Below are 19,823 nucleotides of genomic sequence, written 5' to 3'. Positions count from 1 at the left end.
ATGAAAAATCACTTTCATTGTTTAGTAAGTTTTAAATTTTTAATCTGACATTTTACAGTTAATTGTTGTATTTTATACATTTATTAAGCTTTTATAAAGCATGCTCTGCCTTCTGCTACAATGTGACTCTACAAACACTCCTGTGTGGCTCTGATGAGCATCCTTAATGTCCACATATTCCGTTCTTGGGCTTCCTCAGAACCTAACCTTTTCCCTACTGATGGATATTTATATTTTCCCACACTTATTTTGATACATTTTTAAATTCTCACTGTAATTAGCAGTTCTTTTGTGTTTGATTACGTATTTATTTCAAATTCACTAATATTTCCTCAAGATTATAAAAAGTATAATTTATAAGTCATAAAAAGTATAATTTCTGTATCAAAAGTTACAGGGTTTTTTTTTTTTTTGTGGGCCTTGATCAACTATCTTCTCGCTCACAAACAATAGCCTCAAAAGTTTAAGTATTTCAGGGAGGAGGATAGGGTACCAGGTGTCTTCCCATCTTCCTCATATGTATGGCTATAGCTAAGAAAACACTCACGGTTCTAGACATTTTATAGGATATACTTAGAGAATGTGAACATAAAATAATGGATGAGTAGTGGTTTCTGTTAGTTATAATTTAGAAGACATATAGAAATGCAGTAAGTTCTGGTGTGTATTTGTGTGTATGTGTGTGGTGTGTGTGTGTGTGTGTGTGTGTGTGTGTGTGTGTGTGTGTGATGCTGGGACTGAACTCAAGGCTTTGAGCCTGTTAGCCAAGTGCTCTCCCAGTGACCTGTATCTGCAGCTTCATTCTGTGTTTTTAGGTATAAATTAAGAATTGTCAGCTTATGTAATTTAACTGAAGTAAGGGTACGACTAAAGTAAAATGTGATTTGTTGTTATGTGCACAGAATAAAACAGGTCTGAGTGAGAGCAGACAAATCTGAGCTGAGCTGAGGTCTAAGGACAAGGTCTGAGTGAATGTGGAAGTATTCGGTCGTCTGTTCCGGTAGATTCCTTCTGCCACTGTGTGTGGACGTCTTCAGGCATCTGTTCCAGTAGATTCCTTCTGCCATGCCCGGCATATGCTTTGTGTCCAACACGGTTCTTTGTGTGAATAGGACAAAGTCCTTGACTATACAAAGTTTGTGATCAGGGAGGAAATGCGTTCGACACATGGATCGTTAAGCATGGCGGTTTACGTGGTGTGTAAATGAGGAGGCAGAATGATTGTTAAGGGTACCTTTGGAGGGCTGGCTTTTCTGCTAATGGTACATTTGAGCAGAGACATGAGGAAGGGACAGAGGTCAGCTACTCTGTCACCTGCTGGAGATCTGAGGGACAGCTAGGAGCCTCAGCCCTGGACTGCGGACAGAGTTTGGGAAGAAAGCCAGTGTAGTGGAATAGGGTGGAAGGGAGGCAAAAGAGGGAAGAGGAGGGAGCCAGGGACAGGGAGAGGGAGAGAGGAGGAGAGGCAGATGGGAGCCAAGTTAGACTTACAGACCTCTGCGAAGTACTTATTCTGCCATGGGAAATGCTTCCTCTGGAAATTTCATAGTGGACAGATGCCATGATCTGAACTTTGAGAAAGATGACTCTCCCTCCTGTAGGGAGGATGGAATCTGTCCTTGAACAGCTGTGACATTGAACTTATAATTAATTAACTCTAAATTTTGTGCTCCATGCTTCAATGTCATGGGTAACACCAAAGCATCCTCACTGTGGAGGCGGATGAGGTTAGCTGCGAGTCTTTCAGTATCAGTTTCGGTAAGGTAATTGATCCCCTACAAAGGATGATGGAGGTACAGAGATACTCTCCAAGGTGACTGTGGACTTAAAGTGAACTTGCCTGTGTCTCCACTCTGCTTCCATGGATTTTTACGGTTTCGAATTTCAGATACAACCATTGGCATCATTTTCCTCTGCCGTGGAGCAGCTCAGTATTCTTTGCATGTTTACGATGGGACCAGTTCATTTTGTTTCAGCGCTCGTAGAGGAGAACGGATGAATTCCCTGTCCTTGAAGGAACAGGCGGAGAATGTAAAAGATGCATGGGGCTACCAGCTAAGGCGCTTGCTTGCATTTTGACATCTGAAATTGTGGGGAAGAGAGGTAATGGTGGGAACTAAGGGCAGTATGGGATGGATAGACTGACGTTTATGTTTTGTGGCTTCAACAGGGTTTTTAGTTTGTGTACTGGGCATCTCATTTTGCACTGCCCAAATTCCTCCTCAGGCCCTGCTGGCTACAAAGTACTTGATACTTCATAGAAACAAACAAAATCCCTAAAACTCCCCCAACACAGTAAGTGGAAGCTCTTGAATGATCCCTGTCCATTTCTTATTTCTCTAGAGATTTTTGTTTTACCTGAACTGGGTAATAATGAATGCAGAAAACTTTATTTTTTAAAAAAAATCACAAAAGTAAACATGACATCCTAGATTTGTGTTTAGTTGACAAATTATAGCCCTTATTCCAACATCATTCTGTGCCTTACCTTTTCTTAGAATCCAAGTTTATGATAAGGAGTCTATAGAAACTTCAAACTTACTCATTTAAACCATATGGACAGACTGTGCTTCAAAATGATTGAAACTTTTTTATTTATTAAGTAGTTATGACTCAGACATTTATTGGCGTTCTGTTTGTATCCTATCTACATGAGCCTGCGCTTTGGCATTTCATGGTCTGGTTTTATTTACACCAGTGTTCGGCTTTTTGCAGTGTGCTGGCCTCTTGGCAGGTGCTAAGACTTAAGGACCATAAGGCTCCATTCAAAAAAGAGGCTAATCAGAAAACTGAAGATGCCAGTGTTATCAGTGATAAGAGCTCTGTGCGTCCCAGCCTTGGCTCTGTTTGAAATCAGGACAACCATAAAGGGTTGCACTTGCAAAGTTGTGATTTTTCTCCTGAATCATGGACATTTCACGATCCAGATGTCACACAATCCACAGAATTTGTTGCATAAGAGCATGAAAGAGAAAAACACAAGGAGCTCCGTGGAGTTGATTTTCCATGAGAAAGAGAAGGACCAGAATTAAGAAGTGATCCTCTGAGATCGTCAGTTCTTGGTGGTGTTGAAGCTGAGGAAAAATCAGAATGTTCTCCTTCACAGTGAACATGGGAAATCAAAAGTCTGGGCCAGGCCGCAGTCTCTGGAGGAGGGCAAGGCTAACACATAGGGTGGCCTCTCTGCCACGAGGTTCAGAGCCTCATCTCTTCCTTCCATGTAGTTCTTGGGCCTATCCTTTGGAATGTATAACTACTTAGGTTAACACATCAGAGAAGGAGGCAGTTATGCAGTTCCTACCAGAAGCTAATGGCATTCAAGAAGCTTCCCCACTCTTTAGATGAAAATACACAAATTACACCCAGTTTTGTATAAATAAAACTGCCCCTCTTTCCCAATAGTAATGACGTAAAAGACATCAATAGGGTTTAGAAGGTTGGTTCACTGAGTTCTTATGCGCCCTTTCCCTGGGGGTACAGCGTACAAGTTTTGGAGTCCAGGTCCTACGGCAATGGTGCAGAAAAGCGAGGACTCCTTTGCACAGTGTGCGCTGCTCTCACAATAGATGAGAAACCAAAGAGTTCACAAATAGTTCTCGTATCAAAGAAAAATTCCACTCCTTAATTATTGATTATGCTATTAGAACAAGAAAATGGTGTTTTAAAGATGATGTATTTCAGACTCTAGACTCATATAGTGACCCCACCCAAGCTCGAGTGAAGAGCTGCTAAGTAATACATCACAAATAGGAAAGCCCGTAGCACTACTTCCAGGAGTGGGTGAGAAGGGAAAAGAGAGAGTGTCCTGGCTGAATAAAAATGTGGAATAGGTAAGAAGTCACTCGAAGGAAGGAGATATTAGATAACGGATGCTGGAACACTTTCCAGATTACGCTCTCAATTTAATGTGTCATGGCTCCAAACCATGGCCATGATAATTTGGAATTAAAAAAATTATAGAAGCTAGCACCAAGTAATTAGAAATTATTTCGAGTATTTGCAACAAAAATAAGTCAGTAATTGTTCTAGCAAAGGAAATTGGAGAAAGCTTTGCTTTGTATATTTAATAGAGATGATATTTTTAACAAGGAAACAGTTCTTTATAAAAAAAAAAGAGTTCTAAAACCTCAATAGGAAAAACCCAGTCACCATGCAGCAGGAAATTAACAATGTATTAAACCATGGTCATAACTCAGTATTCACTGGCTACATAAATTAGACATTAGTCACATAAATTTTGGATAGGCATTGTGTGTGTATGTGTACACACGTGCATGCATGCATGTATGCATGGTTCTGGGGATCTAGTGCCAGTTCTGGAACATGCTAGGCACGTGTTCTGTCACTGAACTCATCTTCAGTCTGAATTTTTATGTGAAGCATCCATATCAGTTGTTCTCAAGCCATGAGCTGCAACCTCTTGGCATCGAATGATCCTTTCGCAGGAGTCGCAAATCACATGTTCTAATATCAGATAGTTACATGACAGTTCATAACTGCAAAAGTACAGTTATGAAGTAACAAGGAAAATAATTTTATGGGCGGGGTGTCACCACAGCATGGGAACAGTAATAATGGGTCACGGCATCGGGAAGGTTGAGAACGGCTGCTCTGTGCACACTGAAAGGCCCTTTTTACCTGGAGAGCAGAGAGACAGAATATATTGCTAAACTGGCAATGAGGGATGTGGGGAGCACTGCAGCGGAAGAGGGAAGTGAGTGAAGGCTCCCAGGAAACCACGAGAATATTAGTGAGCAGGGCCGGCTTAGAATTGTGGGTGCTGCTTATTTTTAATTCCCACTTTTATTTCTCTTCTAGTTTTAGATAATAATGGCTTTATACCATTTTTATGTTTAGGGAAGTATGGATTGTATCATTCAAAAATGCATTTGTTTTAATAACAGAACACTAACCTTGTAATGCATGGTTATTTTAGTATTTTGAGCACTATTTTGAGGTTCCCTACATCACTGGGGTGGAAAGGATGGTTTTCTGAGAAATTCCCAGTAGGAAGTTATCTATTTGTTGTGAATCCTGGGAGAACTGACGATTACCGTGGCCTTTTGCGGTCACCTTTTTAGAGAGCTACAGCACAGGGTGAAGGGTAGTCAGAAGGGATGAAGTGGCTGGCCCCATGGGTTACAGGGGAGTGTGGGCAGGCACAGGTGACTTTCACAGAGTGTGGAACTGGCCAGGTGCTGGCTACAGCCCTGACTCACTAAGGCAGCTTCACCATTGATTTGGAGTGAGTTGCCATGGTCAGGTTAACATGACTGCTTAGACTAGTTATTTTGTTCAGTGGCAGCTCTATGACTATTGTTTATTATTATTATTATTTTATTGTAAGCCATATTTCTTTAAAGATTTTGGTTAACATTCACTGCACTGATTTAATTATGATATTTGCATCCATATATGACACACTTCTTTTCCGGTTCACCCACAACCCTCCCTTCCTCTCAGCTCCCTTCATAGTGGTCTGTTTCTTCCTCACAAACCTGCCCTTCTCTCATGTCATGCCTCTGCCATGACCTGTGTTTTCAGCCTTTCCCATCCCTTGAGACCTCCTCCTTCCAGCCCAAGCCACCATCCACTTTCCTATCTGCACACATATGTGAGTTGCACCTAGACCCCACATATGAGAGAGAGAACGTGTGGTATTTATCTGTTGGAGTTTGGCTTATTTTAGTAAAGCCCTCGTTTCCTTGCAGCGTTTGGCACCCAGGACAAACCTAGGTGTACTGAGAAATGCTGCTGAGTCAGGCTCCATCCCTCGTCCTAACATCCTGACGCTTGGCTTTGCTCAGTCAACCACACTGTTTCACTCAAATCCCCAAACTATAGCTTATTTAAACTTTAAATACGCAACATCACGATGACATTAATGATAGGAGAGGTTCATGTTCTCCAATCACAAATGTCCTAAACTGACTCAGTAGCACATCCAGCTGGAACTGAGTTGTCAAGAAGTGGTGTCAACTCCAAACTGTAGTGTCCTGAGTAAATGTTTCAGTTTGTACATGGGATGAATGAAGAAACCTAATGTTCAGACAGAATCATAAACAATGTATCTGAGCTATACAATGTTCCTCTTTCTCTTTGTCTTAATATTTATTTCGCCACTGAGAGACACCTGTAGATATCACAGTATTTCTTCCCAAACCACCAGTTACTTCAAAGAAATTTGTTAAGCGGTCAAGATTACGTCATAGTTGTTTCTCTCAAAGCATAGTCTTGGATTAGCCTGCATCGTGATGCCAAAGATGAGGAAGAAGAGGCAAAGGAGGGAAAAGGCACGGAAGCAGAGGGGGAGGCAGGAGACTGACCCACAGTGTTTCCTCCCCTGAAGGCAGGTCTCCATTCCAGGTTATTGATGGAATTTCTGCTGACCACAGGGTGATAAGTAGTAGCATTAGTGAAGTTAGACACAGACCATTAGATGACCTGCAGTGAGGAGACAGTGATGTTAGACACAGACCATTAGATGACCTGCAGTGAGCAGACAGTGATGTTAGACATAGACCATTAGATGACCTGCAGTGAGGAGACAGTGATGTTAGACACAGACCATTAGATGACATGCAGTGAGGAGACAGTGATGTTAGACACTAAAACAAATGTAATTAACTTTACAGTTTACCTCAGCTTGGGCTTTGGGCTATGGTATTAAGTATACAGGCACTTGTTGTCCCAGGGGCTCAGGTGACTCTATACATTACTTCACTTCCTTTTCCTGATAGCTTTGATTCCATCTCTTTTGACAGACAGGTAAACTGAGGAAACAGCATGGAAGATAGGACTTGAACCTGGACCTCTGTGCCTCGCAGGTCCACGGTAGTAGTCAACGTTATAGAACAGAAACTCATGTGAGAATGTGCACTGTCAGACTGATAGGAATTCCACGACAGCTTATGTCCACACGGGGCGAGCACTAAGGTCAAATCACTAGATCTCCTAATGGACGGGACACTCGGTGAGGCAGCATGCGTAGGTTCAGGAATGATTGGTGTCATAAGCGAAAGGACAGACATGTCTAGAAAGCAAAAGGCACCTCGGCTGCATCTCTAGTCCCACCATCCATCACGTGTGCACTTGGCAACTGTCACTGCTTCTGGCTGCTGTCGTATTTTCCTGGAAGTGCTGCTTTGCATGAATCTCCTCACTACATGATTGACTCCCGTGTGTTGTGTTTTCCTCTCAAAAATCGTAGCTTAGGGGCTGTTTAATCTTTATGTATTTTTGGAAGCAAATCACATTTTCATGTGAATTTGTTTAAGTTAAATTCGTCCATCTTACTCAAACCATATGAAATACCAATGTCCCCATGGCCTGTCTTACGCTTTTTGATATTTTATATGCTCTCCAATCAGTTGGACAGAAAACAGGTGAAGCCCAAGCACCTGGCCACTACCGCTCCAACACTGCAGCTGGACTTAGCAGCCCAGGGGATGAGGTGACACCCACGAGGGAACTGGAGGTCAACCTGAGCAGAGGTAAGGGCCTGTCGTTACTTAGGGAAGACCTGAAGGGAAGTTCTCTGCAAATGCGGCCTCGTCTCCATCTTTCATCTTCAAGTCCTTGTTTGGTCCTTTTGCCCCTTCCTTCCTTCCTTCCTTCCTTCCTTCCTTCCTTCCTTCCTTCCTCCCTTCCCTCCTTCCTTCTTTCCTCCCTCCCTCTTTCCCTCCCTCCCTCTCCCCTCTCTTTCTTCTTTCTTTCCTTCTTTCTCCTGTAATGGATATGGATGGCAAGAAGTGCCCCAGAGGTTTAAAGAAGAGCTTTGAAACTGACATTAGCTATAAATGCTGTTTTGTTTTTGTTTTTTGTTTTTTTTAAATACACCGATGTTTAAGACATAAAACAAACAAACAACAAAAAACCTGACTGATCATATTCCATAGCCTTACTGACAGTTAGCTGACCAAAGTAGATGAATTTATCTTTGCTGACAAGTAAAAGATGTTAAAAGCCCTAGCACACCATGTTTTACAACGGCTCATGTAAACTTCTCAGACCTTTGAGAATTAGGAAAGGATTCACTGTTGTCAGTGTGTAGTGGGACCAGTATCCCATTTTCCAGATTGCCTACTAAACATCAAGTCAACGAATGGACTTCGTCATATGTGGTGAATGCTGTTTTAACTTTGCTTTGATTTGAGTGTTTGAGTGTGTGAGAGTGTGTGCGTGTCAGTGTGTATGTGAGTGTGTGTTTGAGTGTCTGTATGTGTGTGTATGTGTCTAAGAGTGTGTGAGTGTGTGTGTGTGTGTGTGTGTGTGTGTGTGTACTTGTTCTGTTCATCACTTTACCTTATCTCCAGTGTTAAGTGAGAGTTACTATGCACTATGAGACAGTGTCATAGACGATCTAGAAGGTATGAGAGAGGCTCCCTTCCTCTTAGGGCAGCATGAAGAGGGTTAAGTGACATTTGCAGAAGCAATGGGTAGACTCACAAGAGAGCAATGCTGAAGTTTTGCAGTAGACATTCCTTTACAGGAATTCTGGGGAGCCTCCCAAGCATGCAGTAGAGCCACAGATGTTCCTGAAGAGGCCAGGCCCCAGGGAGAATGTTTAGGTCACTGAAAGCAGTGGGCTGAGGGAGTGGAAGTCACGAGGCTTTTGCAGGCAGACACAGTACTGTCAGTTTCACACAGCCAGACCATTGAGGGCTACGAGAATTCTGCCGACATGGCTGCTAACATGTTATGGATTAAAAAAGAAAACTTAGAGAGGTGCCATTTCCTAAGTTCACATAACTAGCAAACATAAGAGCTTCATGTCCATGCACCAGGCCTGTCTGAACTCCCAGGCACCTGCTTATTGCATGGGATCCCGTTCATGATTTCTACACATTTGCTTCTGTAACACACTTCCTCAAAACTCACGAGATTGCCATAAAAACACACCTTTTACACAGAGCTATTTCTGAGAAAGGCTTCATTTACCCATTCTTCCATGTTTTGGGAATGTTCTGTTTGACTTCTCGGTGCTGTGTGTGTTCATATAACAGCTCAGCTGGGTGCCATTAGCACATTTTCTCCTAGAATTTAAACAGTATATTATTACGTGGAGACTAGGGAATTTTATTCCCCCATTTTCATGAATGCTCTTTAATTAATCCATAAATTCAGAGGCCAGGTTAGAAAAGCAGATGTCTTCTTTAAATGTTTTCCATAGCTGACTTTTTAACAACATTTCATGCAGGAATCTGAGCAGCATCAGATAAGAAAAAACTTGGCATCCAGGGCTACTTCTCATTGTCCCAACATAGCTGTGTTCTAAGTCAGCCCCAGTCTATGGGGAAGTAGAAATGGGCTACATCCTTTTCCAGGGGAATTTGCTACATGGTGTCTGAGCAGACATTTGGCTCTACTTAGCCCTGCCAGTGCTCTTAAGGACAATCTTGGGAACTGCTAATTGATGCCTATAAAATGACCTATAAAAGCCAACCTTAGCCTCCCTGACAGACTTGGATTTTTAAAATATTACTTTGTGATTAAAGACAGCAGAACCCATCTTCTAAATATATGTTTTAGGGGGATATGCCAGCTCTTATTGCCCACCATCCACATAGCTTGTGGTACTACTTGTCAAGAGGCTGGGATAACCAGCAAAGGCTGTGTTTGAAGAGGTCGTAGAGCAGTAACAACGTAGGGTCTGTGGAGGGAAAGGGGAGAGAGAAGATTCTTTTAGGTTGTCACTGATAGCACCACAGGTAAAATAGCCAAGCAAGCCTCTGCTCAGAGGGTAATGGTGTGTACTGCTAAGCCTGGTGACCTGCATCTCCTCCCTGGACTCCACACAGTGGAAGGAGGGACCTGATCACTGAAAGTTGTCCCCTGACCTCCATGAGGTCACTGTGGTAGCAAATGATCACTCTCCACAATATAATAAATAAATGCAAAAACATTTTAAGAATGCAAGTGAGCAAAGAAAACAAGGACAGTTTGTTGGTTTATTGCATAGGTTTACATGGTAGAATCATGTATCACAATTCATAGAATCTATGAGTGTGTGTATGTATAATCAAGTCTGTCTTGGTTACTATCGCCATGACAAACAGCCTGGCCAAGTGTATTAGTTAGGGTTCTCTAAGTCAAAGCATTTATAGAATGCATCTCTCTATGTATAGAAAGGAAATTTATTAAAATAATTTAGAGACTGTGGCCCAGATAATCCAACATTGGCTGCCTATGAACAGTATGTCAAAGAATCCAGTCATTGCTCAGTACACAAGTCTCAGCTGGTCTTTAGTATATGCTGGAATCTCAAAGAAGCAGGCTCTAATGCCATTGGAGGAATGAACTTGCTAGGAAAGGTGAGAACAAATGAGCAAAGGGAAGGGAGAGAGAGCTTCCCTGTTCTTGATAGAGGATGCCAGTGGAAGGTGTGGCCCCATTAAAGGTGAATTTTCCCACTTCAAAAGTCTAGATTAAAAGATTAACTTCCAACCTCAGTGATCCAGATTAGAAGTGGATCTCCCACTTCAAATGATTCAATTAAGAAAATTAAAAAAAAAAAACCCTCACAGGTGTTTCCAGTCATTGGGTTTTAGTTAATTCCAGATGAGTCAAACTGACAATCATGAATAGACACCACATTAAAGCCAATTATAAAAGAAACTTGTTTAACTGGGCTTATGGTTTCAGAGGGGTAGAGCCCATGGTGGAACAGCAACATAACAGTAGGAACAGCTGAGTGCCTGCATCTGGATCTGAAGGAGGCAGTGGAGAGAGCACTGAGGATGGTATGAGACTTGGAAGCCTCAAAGTTCACTCCTTGTGTCACCTTCCTCCAGCAGGACAGCAAAGTTTCTAATCCTTCAAAACAATCCCCCCAGTGAGGGCCCAAGTTTATATAAGCCAATGTGGGGGTGGATTCTCTCTCATTCAAACTACCAAGTTCCACTTCCTAGTCCCTGTAGGCTGGCAGCCATATCATAAAGCAAAATGCATTTAGTCCAACCCCAAAAGTACCCATCGTCTTTTACAGTTTCCACAAAGTTTAAAAGTCCAAGTATCTTCTCAGACTCAAGGCAATCTCTTAACTGTGACCCCCTACAAAAGCAAAGCTCCAAGTACTTCCAATGTACAACAGCACAGAATGAATATTACCATCGCAAAATGGGGGGATGGGAGCAGTGTGAGGAAATACTGAACCAAAACAAGGCCCAAACTCCAAATCCTATAGTCCCACGTCTCATGTCAAAGGCTTAGACAGCTCAGCCTTTCCAGCTTTGCTGACTGCAACACACTTCTCTCTTTTGGGAGGCTCCACTTCCTGTCTGTAGCTCTCCTTGATTTAGGGGTCTCCCCTGCCACACGCTTGGCCTCAGTGGTTCTCCATGACTGTAGACAATGATCCTCTGTCTTCCTTATTCTGTATCTTCATGACTCTACAGCTGGAACCATGTGGACCACAGAGGTCCTGCTTGGGATGGAGCCTGGCCTCTTCCTTGATTTCTATTTCCATAAGCTTTCCCTTGTTGTTGCTTAGTAGAAGCATAAAAAATTTCTCAGGTATTTTCCTTTTAAAAATTAAAGTTTTATTTGGGCTGGGTCTTGCCCTGATGGTGCCCCTCCCTTTATTTCAGTTTACACCAGGCCTCATCTTGTCTGTTTCAACACAACACAACACAACACGTAGTTTCCTAGTTCTTTTTTCCCCCAGCTAAACATTTTGCATTTTTTTCTTGCCCTGCCTGCTGTTTCTAACTGTAGCTCTGCATAACAGTGATTGCCAATAACTACATGACCATCAGTGTTAGGCTACCTTGAATCTCCCTTGCCAATGAAGCTAATCTATTATCTTTCAGTTTTGCCTCAGGCAAATTTTTAGGGCAAGGGCAAACCGTAGCCACAGTTTTTGCTAATACAGCACAGGAGTGGTCTCTAGCTCAACTGCTAGTGATGTTCCACCCTGGTCCTGAAACTTCCTGAGTTGGGCCTCCCTAGCCAGCAGAAGGCTTGGCACAACTGTCTTCCATGTTCTTACTAGGCTGGCCCATTAATCTTCATTTACAGCATCCAGCCACTTTCCTGGTCCAAAGTCCCAAAGTCTTCCACATTTCTCCCCAAACCAGCATGGTCAGGTTTGTCACAGCAATAGCCCATGCCTTGGTCCTGTCTTAGTTACTTTACAGTTGCTGTGAAGAGACACCATGACCAAGGGAACTGGTACAAGAAAGCATTGCTTGGGCTGTTATCTCAGATGGTTAGAGTGCATGATGGCAGAGCAAAGGCAGGGTGGCAAGAACAGCCAGGAGCTCACATCTTGATCCATAATTAGAGACAGAGAGATCGTTTAAAATCTCTAATCCTGTCCTCCAAGGCCACACCTTCTAATCCTTCGCAAGCAGTTCCAATAAGTAGTCAAACCACATGACCAAGTATTCATTCTCATCCAAACCACCACAGTGTCCATGTTGGTGAGTGTGGGTTCCTATACGTGTGCTTGAGTGTCCATGCACACCTGTAGGTCAGAGGTCACCCTTGGTTGTCATTCCTAATGAAGTTTCCACCCTGTTTTATGTGTTGTTGTTTGTGTTGTTTTGAGACAGGATCTCTTACTGAACCTGGCTCATCCAGTATGTAAGGTTGAGTGGCCGTCAACCTTCAGGGATCCACCCATCCCCTGATTCCTGGTACTGGTTTACAGGTGTGGTCTACCATACCTGGGATTTTTTCTTCTTATTATGGAGCCTGGAGATGGTACTTAAGTCCTTATAGGGCATAGCATGCCTCACTGACTGAGCTATATTCCAAACCCTGACTTTCCTTTTCCTGTGCAAAGTCTCAGACTGGGTCCCACCCCTGGAACCTGTGAAGGAGGAAGGAGGGAACCGATTCCACAGAACTGCCCTGTGACCCCTCGGGTGCTGTTCTGGACATATACACACAAGAATCACAAGTAAAATAAAAATATTTAATAAAATTTGAAAGTAATACATACTGTTGAGATACTATTTCTGAAGTCCCTGTCACTCTGAGTAGGAGCCTTCAGCTAGAAAATTTAAAGATATTAGATATTTGCTGACACCTGCTCTCTCATTTTCTGACGAATCATTCTGAAGGATGCAGTTCTTGGTAAATACGGCAAAATTCGGGGCCTTCAGAGACACAGCAGACCTGTAGAGCCAGATTTCCCAGAGAACTTGTGAAGTACTTCAGCCGTGTTGTAGGAGGGTTGTTTACGTTGGACACTTTCCCACACAGAAGGTCCTGTCTCACTCTGTGATCCTGTTTTGCCAAAGACGATCAGTTTGTGAGCATAGATGGTATGCAGCTGACACGGAATACAAACTGGTGTCTTAGTGAAATACCTCAGCCATAAAGACTCTTAGTGGCTGAATCTCAACCAGGGCAGCTCTCAGGTATTGGTAGATGATATGACTGATACTCCTGGAGCCTGGCCATGTGGCTAAATGACCACTGAGGTAGACAAACTCTTAACATTGTAGGGAACAATGAATTTTAAGAGAAATAAATACTTTGCTGCTTATGGTTTTCTCAAATTTTAACATTTGAAATGAAACTAGTCTGTGTATGTGTGTGTATGTGTTACATGTCAGATAATATACCGATTGCAAAAATAAGAATATTGAGGAGTGTTGTGTTTACTCATTTCACCAAGTCCAATGTTCAACTTTTATATTAACTTGTCCATTAAATTTGAAAGCATTTCTTTTCATAATGAAAAAAAGATATTTTCAGCGGTTCATGTTAGTTAACAATATTGTATCAGCCGAAGAAAGATTTCTTGTGACATATGAGGACTCATAAATATCCCACAAGTTTCCATATTGTATTTTTTGCTTTATATGCTTTGATCAAGGTTACCTTGTGTCTCCTTTTATTTTTATGGTGCCAAATGGAAATTCAGTGGTGGAGGAAAGAGCAGCCTTCAGCTCACATGAGCAACCCGAGCAAGCTGCACCAGAGGAGGAATCAGCCATGGAGGAAGATGAACGTTCCCAGCCTGAGGATGCTAACGTAGATGCTCAACTGAGGAAGAAAGCAGAGACAGAGGAAGCTGAAGCCCGCCGTACCCTGGATGCTGACATGGCTGTTGGACTGAGGGAGAAAGCAGGGATTGCAGAGGTCTCCTTGGGGGAGAGGAGCCCCAGGGAAGAGCAGCCAGCATTAGCAGAACAGTCTTCAAGGAAAGGAGAACACCGTCTGAGCACAGCTAGTGAGGCTGAGGCTGAGGCTGAGGCTGAGGCTGAGGCAGGCACAGAAAGACATAGCACGCATGATGAGAAACATTTCATACCCCCAGGAAAACCAACAGCAGTCGACTCAGTGTTTCTAAGTGGAGACCAAGCTCTGGACAGTCAGAGGGATATGGGCTCTGACAGGCAGACAGTTATGGAGAAAGCAAAGACAGTTTCTAAAAGTGAACAGATACTGGAAAAGGCAGCACTCACAGAGAACTCAGTGCTTAGCTCAGAGATACTTGGGGAATCAGCAATTCCAAAAGAAGCAGAGGCTTCTGAAATGGAGGAGGGAAAAAGAACGGTGGGCTCCTCAAGACCAGATGGGGACCAAGGCACAGAGGGAGCCCTTACAGAGCTAGAGGATATGGAGCCTGTGGCAGACACAGCACCAGAGAGAGAGGATGGTTTTGAAGAGGCAATAGTTGGAAGAGAGACAGCAGCTACAGAGAGGAAGGAAGTTCTAGAAGCAGAAGCACCCTTGAGTTCCTCAGCAGGAGAGGCATGCTCCACGGAGGTTGTCCAGGGCAACCCTGAGGAACCTTGTCAAGAAGACACAGCAAGGGAGGGAGTTACAGCTGGCGCAGAATCTGCCCTGGAACAGGATCCCAGAGCAGTGCTCCCTGGGGAATCTGCTGCAGCTGAAGACGGGAAGAAAGTCGAGAGGCCCTCCACACCTGTGAGAGAAACTGGATCTGAAAGAGAAGCGGAGACAGGGGTCAAGATGTTGAAGACGGCAGAGAAATTAGAAGAGCAAAAAGTTAAAGGGGAAGAGGAGGGCACAGGGAAGGAAATCGGGTCTGGGGGAGAGGCCCATGTATCCCTCAACAAGATGGAGCCTGATACTGAGGACATAGATCCCACAGGGGCAACTGAGTTGAGTAAGGACCCAAGGCTTCTAGAAGATGCACCCAAAGAAAGAACCGTCGCCTTGTTTGAAGCAAAACCTCAATTTGGGAAGTCACTGGGAGAGAATGAAGCCACAGCCACAGAGCACAAAGGAGGAGAAGAGGTTCCAGGCCAGGAGAGTGAGGCTCCATTGCAGCAGAAGAACCTACTAAGCCATCGTGGAAAGGGCTTGTTAGCAGACCCTGGACCTGAGCCAGCAGGCAGAGCTCTGGGGCCTGAGAGTACTTTCACAGACGGAGGTCAAGAGGAGGCTTCCAAGGAGCTAGGCAGCCTCGAAGGACCAGAGAGACTGGGTGAAGAAAGGCTTTTCCAAGTGCACAGAAGGGACATCGTGATGACACACAGAGACCTTCCAGAGGAAAGACTCCCCAAAGCAGAGGTGTCCGGTAAAGAGAGTGAGGGTGAGAAGCCGGAGGAAGAGGGGCATGAGGATAAGGAGCACCCTCCAGGGACATTGGCTGGCAGCCTGGCAGGGCAGGACACAGTCAAAGATGAGGAGGATCCATGTGGAGGAGGGGTTGAAGAAACAGCTTCAGAGCAGACAGAAGAATTGGCAGCGTCAGTGTCAACTTATGGGGACAGTGTGGCCTCCTCCTCTGCAGTTGTCCAGAAGGAGGCTTCAGGAGAAACAGCAGCTGAGGAAAGGGTGACGACTGAGGACATGACGCTAAGCACAGAGAAGGTGGCAGTGATAAAGGAAGTGACATCAGCAGGGGCTGCAGAGATCACACAGGAACCATAGGCTCCTGAAGTGCAGGACTGGGGAGGGGGAAGGCCCCTCAGTGTGACAGGGGAGGAGGCAGATGAGGGATACCAGTGAGGAGCAGCTGAAGAGTTCAGAGGACCAGTGCCTCAAAGAGAGACAGAGCTCACCAGTGTTTAGGGTAGCACTTCCCAGGAAGCTGGAGTTTTCTAGAACCCTGTGGGAGACATCTGGAGAAACTGCACAGAGAAAGTGAGCGTGCAGTTGTTCTGTTGAGCACAGTGGAGTCTACTGTGCTCCTTACTTGCAGCCTTCAGTTGCAGTTGCTCAACCTCACGCGGGCCTGACGGCCAAGTAGACACGCGGGAGGAGTAGAGCTCACAGAGGAGGCTGCTAGGCTCTCTATGTGGCCATTATTTGGAGGGTATCTTTGAAAGTGAGGTTCCCTGAAGGGAGATCCTTGTTTATCATGAGGCTCAAGGACAAAATACACAGTACACAGAGAAGTCGGACACTGAGGAGCTGCGAGAGGGGAAAGAACATGAACAAAATATATTGTATACTAATTAAAAGGTGTACAGAGAAGAATGTGCCCCCCAGAACTAAGGGGTTAAACTCACTCTAGAGTTCTTTCCCATTAACTTTTTCATACACACGCATAATATGCTTTGATCAAATCCACCTCTTCCTCCCCTCCAACTCCTTCCAGCCCCTCACCCCCACTTTAGGGTTTTGAAGAATGGAACAGAGTTCACATATGGTCATTTAATCTTGTAAGGCATCTTTTCTTTTACCTCCGATGTTTTACAAAGTTTAGTAAATGTATGTCTTCCATACATAGATTACAAATACTTAATATCCAATGTTTAGTATACATATATTTAATAGCATTTAAACACCTAAGTTCTGAGTAGGGGGTAAACATGTCCTGTTATTTCTGACACTCCATGGCCTCATTAGTCCTCAGCTCCTGTTATTTTGAACGATTTTATCCACTGTGCTGTCTTTTCCCCAGCATATTGTGAATTGTCACAGTTGAAGATGCAGAGTGGAAATGACGGAAGCAGGAAGTTCACCAGAACTTCAGATTGTCTTTTCACCACTGCTGCCTTCCTTGGTCTTGGTCTGTAGGTGCTAGTCAGCAGGTTAATCACCATGGTGAGAAGGGCTTACGTAGATTTGCCCTCATGAGAGCTGCAGCTCCAAACAGAGACTGGAGAAATTGAACATTCTGCACAGCTGTGTTTAAACTGAAGCGATGGTTTTCAAACATTTGACTTTTACCAAAGATTACCAGAAGGTGAGTCCTGATGGTTTGAATTTGTTGAAATCACTTTTTATTTTACAATTAAATATTAGCCCCCATCTCATCCATGGGGTTCTGTCTTCATCACCAATTCTTTGGAAGTGAGCTGCTCAGTGTCTTTTATGTCCACTTAAAACTGAAGATTGCCTCAATCCTTTCCAAGTCCTTCCAGGAAAAGGATTCCATGGTATGGAAATTCACTTTCTCTTGGAAACATTAATTATTCCTATTTACACCTGGAGTGTGTGTGTAAAGTAGGAACTTTCCTGAAAATACCCTTTGTTTGTATGCCTTTGTGGCCCATTTTCTCTGATAGACTAGCAAAGTGTGGCTTTCAGCATTTTATCCTTGGTAGTGTTATTTATCAGAGTGCTCACAAATGCAAACAAAAATGTAAGTACTTCATCTAATTGTAATCTAAATGTAGTGATTGTAATGGGAAGATGTTCATCACACACACACTTGGAAGACATGATCAATCACAAATGCTCTGGGAAGATGTGGTCAATCACACACACTCTGAAAAAACGTGGTCCATCACACATACTGGGAAGATGTGGTCCATCACACATACTCTGGGAAGTCGTGGTCCATCATGCACACTCTGGGAAGACGTGGTCCATAACACACACTCTGAAAAGACGTGGTCCATCACACATACTGGGAAGACGTGGTCCATCACACATACTCTGGGAAGTCGTGGTCCATCATGCACACACCGGTAAGACGTGATACATCACACACACACTGGGAAGACATGGTCCATCACACACAGTCTGGAAAGACGTGGTTCATCACACACACTCTTGGAAGACGTGGTCCATCACACATTCTCTAGGAAGACGTGGTCCATCACACACACACTGGGAAGACGTGGTCCATCACACACATTCTGGAAAGACGTGGTCCATCACACACACTCTCGGAAGACGTGGTCCATCACACATTCTCTAGGAAGACGTGGTCCATCACACACACACTGGGAAGACGTGGTCCATCACACACAGTCTGGAAAGACATGGTCCATCACACACACTCTTGGAAGACGTGGTCCATCACACATTCTCTAGGAAGACGTGGTCCATCACACACACACTGGGAAGACGTGGTCCATCACGCACAATCTGTACCTGATGTCATCCTGAAGAGCTGCAGCCTGTGCTCCTTCCAGGGTTCTGTTATTTTAAGCCTGAGTGATCACAGTTATTCTCCAGATGGTGCCCAGATATAATTTCCTAATTGGGTATCAACGTATTCTGAGCATCAAATTTTCTTGAAGACATCCCTACACCATGTTCCAAAGCTCACATAACTGACCCCATTTCAACAAGAGAGGAGATGAGAATTATCCAAGGCAGCAAGTCCCCAGCCAGGAGGAGAATCAACCTTTCATGGGATACTTTCACGACTGAACTCTTTTCCCTACCACAAAGCTTCAGATATATTTGGTTATAAATGAAGCTAAGTCTCACTATTTTATTTTTTTCTTTGTTCTATGTAGCCAAAGTTGTGGGCCCCTTTCCTGAGTCACCAGATAGTCATGCTGTCTGCCATCTGCTCTGTGTTGCTATTGTAAAGATGTCCTGTTGTTACAGATGGTTTTCATTTTGATGAACAATGGAGTTTTTTGAAAATCAATGATATACCAGAGTAGACGTATTGGAACATAGAGTGGACGGATGACTTTATCACAGATATTATCACCTAGAGTTTGCCACCTGCCCTCTTCTCATAATTAGAAACTGCATAGGGCATTGGAGGAGGGGCTAGAAACTGCAGCTTTACCAAACCTTGGAGGTGATTCTGATGTGCACCAAAGCCTGGACTCTGCTCAGATAAATCACTGTTTACACTGAGGCCTCATGGTGGTTAGAAAACAGGCTGCAGGAGCATTGTCCTTGGGACAAAACATACAACTTGTCCTCCTGTATGGTCATTCTAAAGGAGATGGTAATCAGCATTGAAGTATGATTGTATGGGTATTTGGGACTTGCCTCTCCCCATGAAGAACATGTTGACTGAATCTGACAGTAGCCTCCCTGCCCTCTTCTCTGATCCATGGCTGGATCTCATCGATTCCACATCCGGTTCCCCGGCATTATTGCCACCACTCTAGGCCTCCACCCCACATTATCCTCCATGCCACAGAGCACGTTGAACAAAAGCACTGATGAGAAGGATTTGAAAAACTTGTTAATCACTTTGAAAAATGAGTTTTGTACAATGTGCTAAATGGAAATCGCCTCGGATTATTTTTATATTTAACACCTCCCTCTGGCCCAGCCTGTAGCACAATTCTACAATCTGCATGTGGGCTTAACTGTGAAATTCAGTGTTGTGTTGTTTTGATTGAGTGAATTTTATCTTTGCAAATATTACATCAATAAAATTATGTTTAGCGAAACTGATTTTTCCATAGTTTCTTTGCTATTAAAAATAAGTAATACATTTAACTGGCATAATAGGAGAGTTTTCTTGGAAACAAGATTAGACTTTCAATATATTTTGTGTTATTTTCTTGCAAAAATTCAAATGATAAGAGCATACAAAAGAGACATAGTCTTATTGGGCTATGCTTTTAAGTGTGTTTGTAGACTGCCTGCATTCATTGGCACCTTCTGTATTCCTGGGATGATGCCAGAGAGGAGACATTCCCACCTCTTTACCCACAAATGTAAATAGAAGCTCAGTGGAGTTA

The 19,823-nt window shown here is 43.6% G+C and overlaps 1 protein-coding gene across 2 annotated transcripts in view; it reads left to right on the top strand.

Moving 5' to 3' along the window:
- The window catches only part of Erich3 (glutamate rich 3), a 96,382-nt gene extending 76,806 nt beyond the window's left edge, over positions 1 to 19,576 (top strand). For both annotated transcript variants that reach the window (XM_041650086.1, XM_041650077.1), the window contains 2 exons: positions 7,371 to 7,493; positions 13,877 to 19,576. In XM_041650086.1, coding sequence (XP_041506020.1) covers positions 7,371 to 7,493; positions 13,877 to 15,858 — 2,105 coding nt within the window. In that variant the 3' untranslated portion in view covers positions 15,859 to 19,576. The remainder of the gene's footprint in view (positions 1 to 7,370; positions 7,494 to 13,876) is intronic.
- Positions 19,577 to 19,823: the final 247 nt, after the last annotated feature.

The sequence above is a fragment of the Microtus oregoni genome, unplaced genomic scaffold (assembly GCF_018167655.1).
Source record: "Microtus oregoni isolate MIOR12 unplaced genomic scaffold, Mior012 000000F_ref0000247, whole genome shotgun sequence".
NCBI lineage: Eukaryota > Metazoa > Chordata > Mammalia > Rodentia > Cricetidae > Microtus > Microtus oregoni.
The sequence above is the reverse complement of the archived record's forward strand: the minus strand, read 5'-3'. Positions and strand labels throughout refer to the sequence as shown.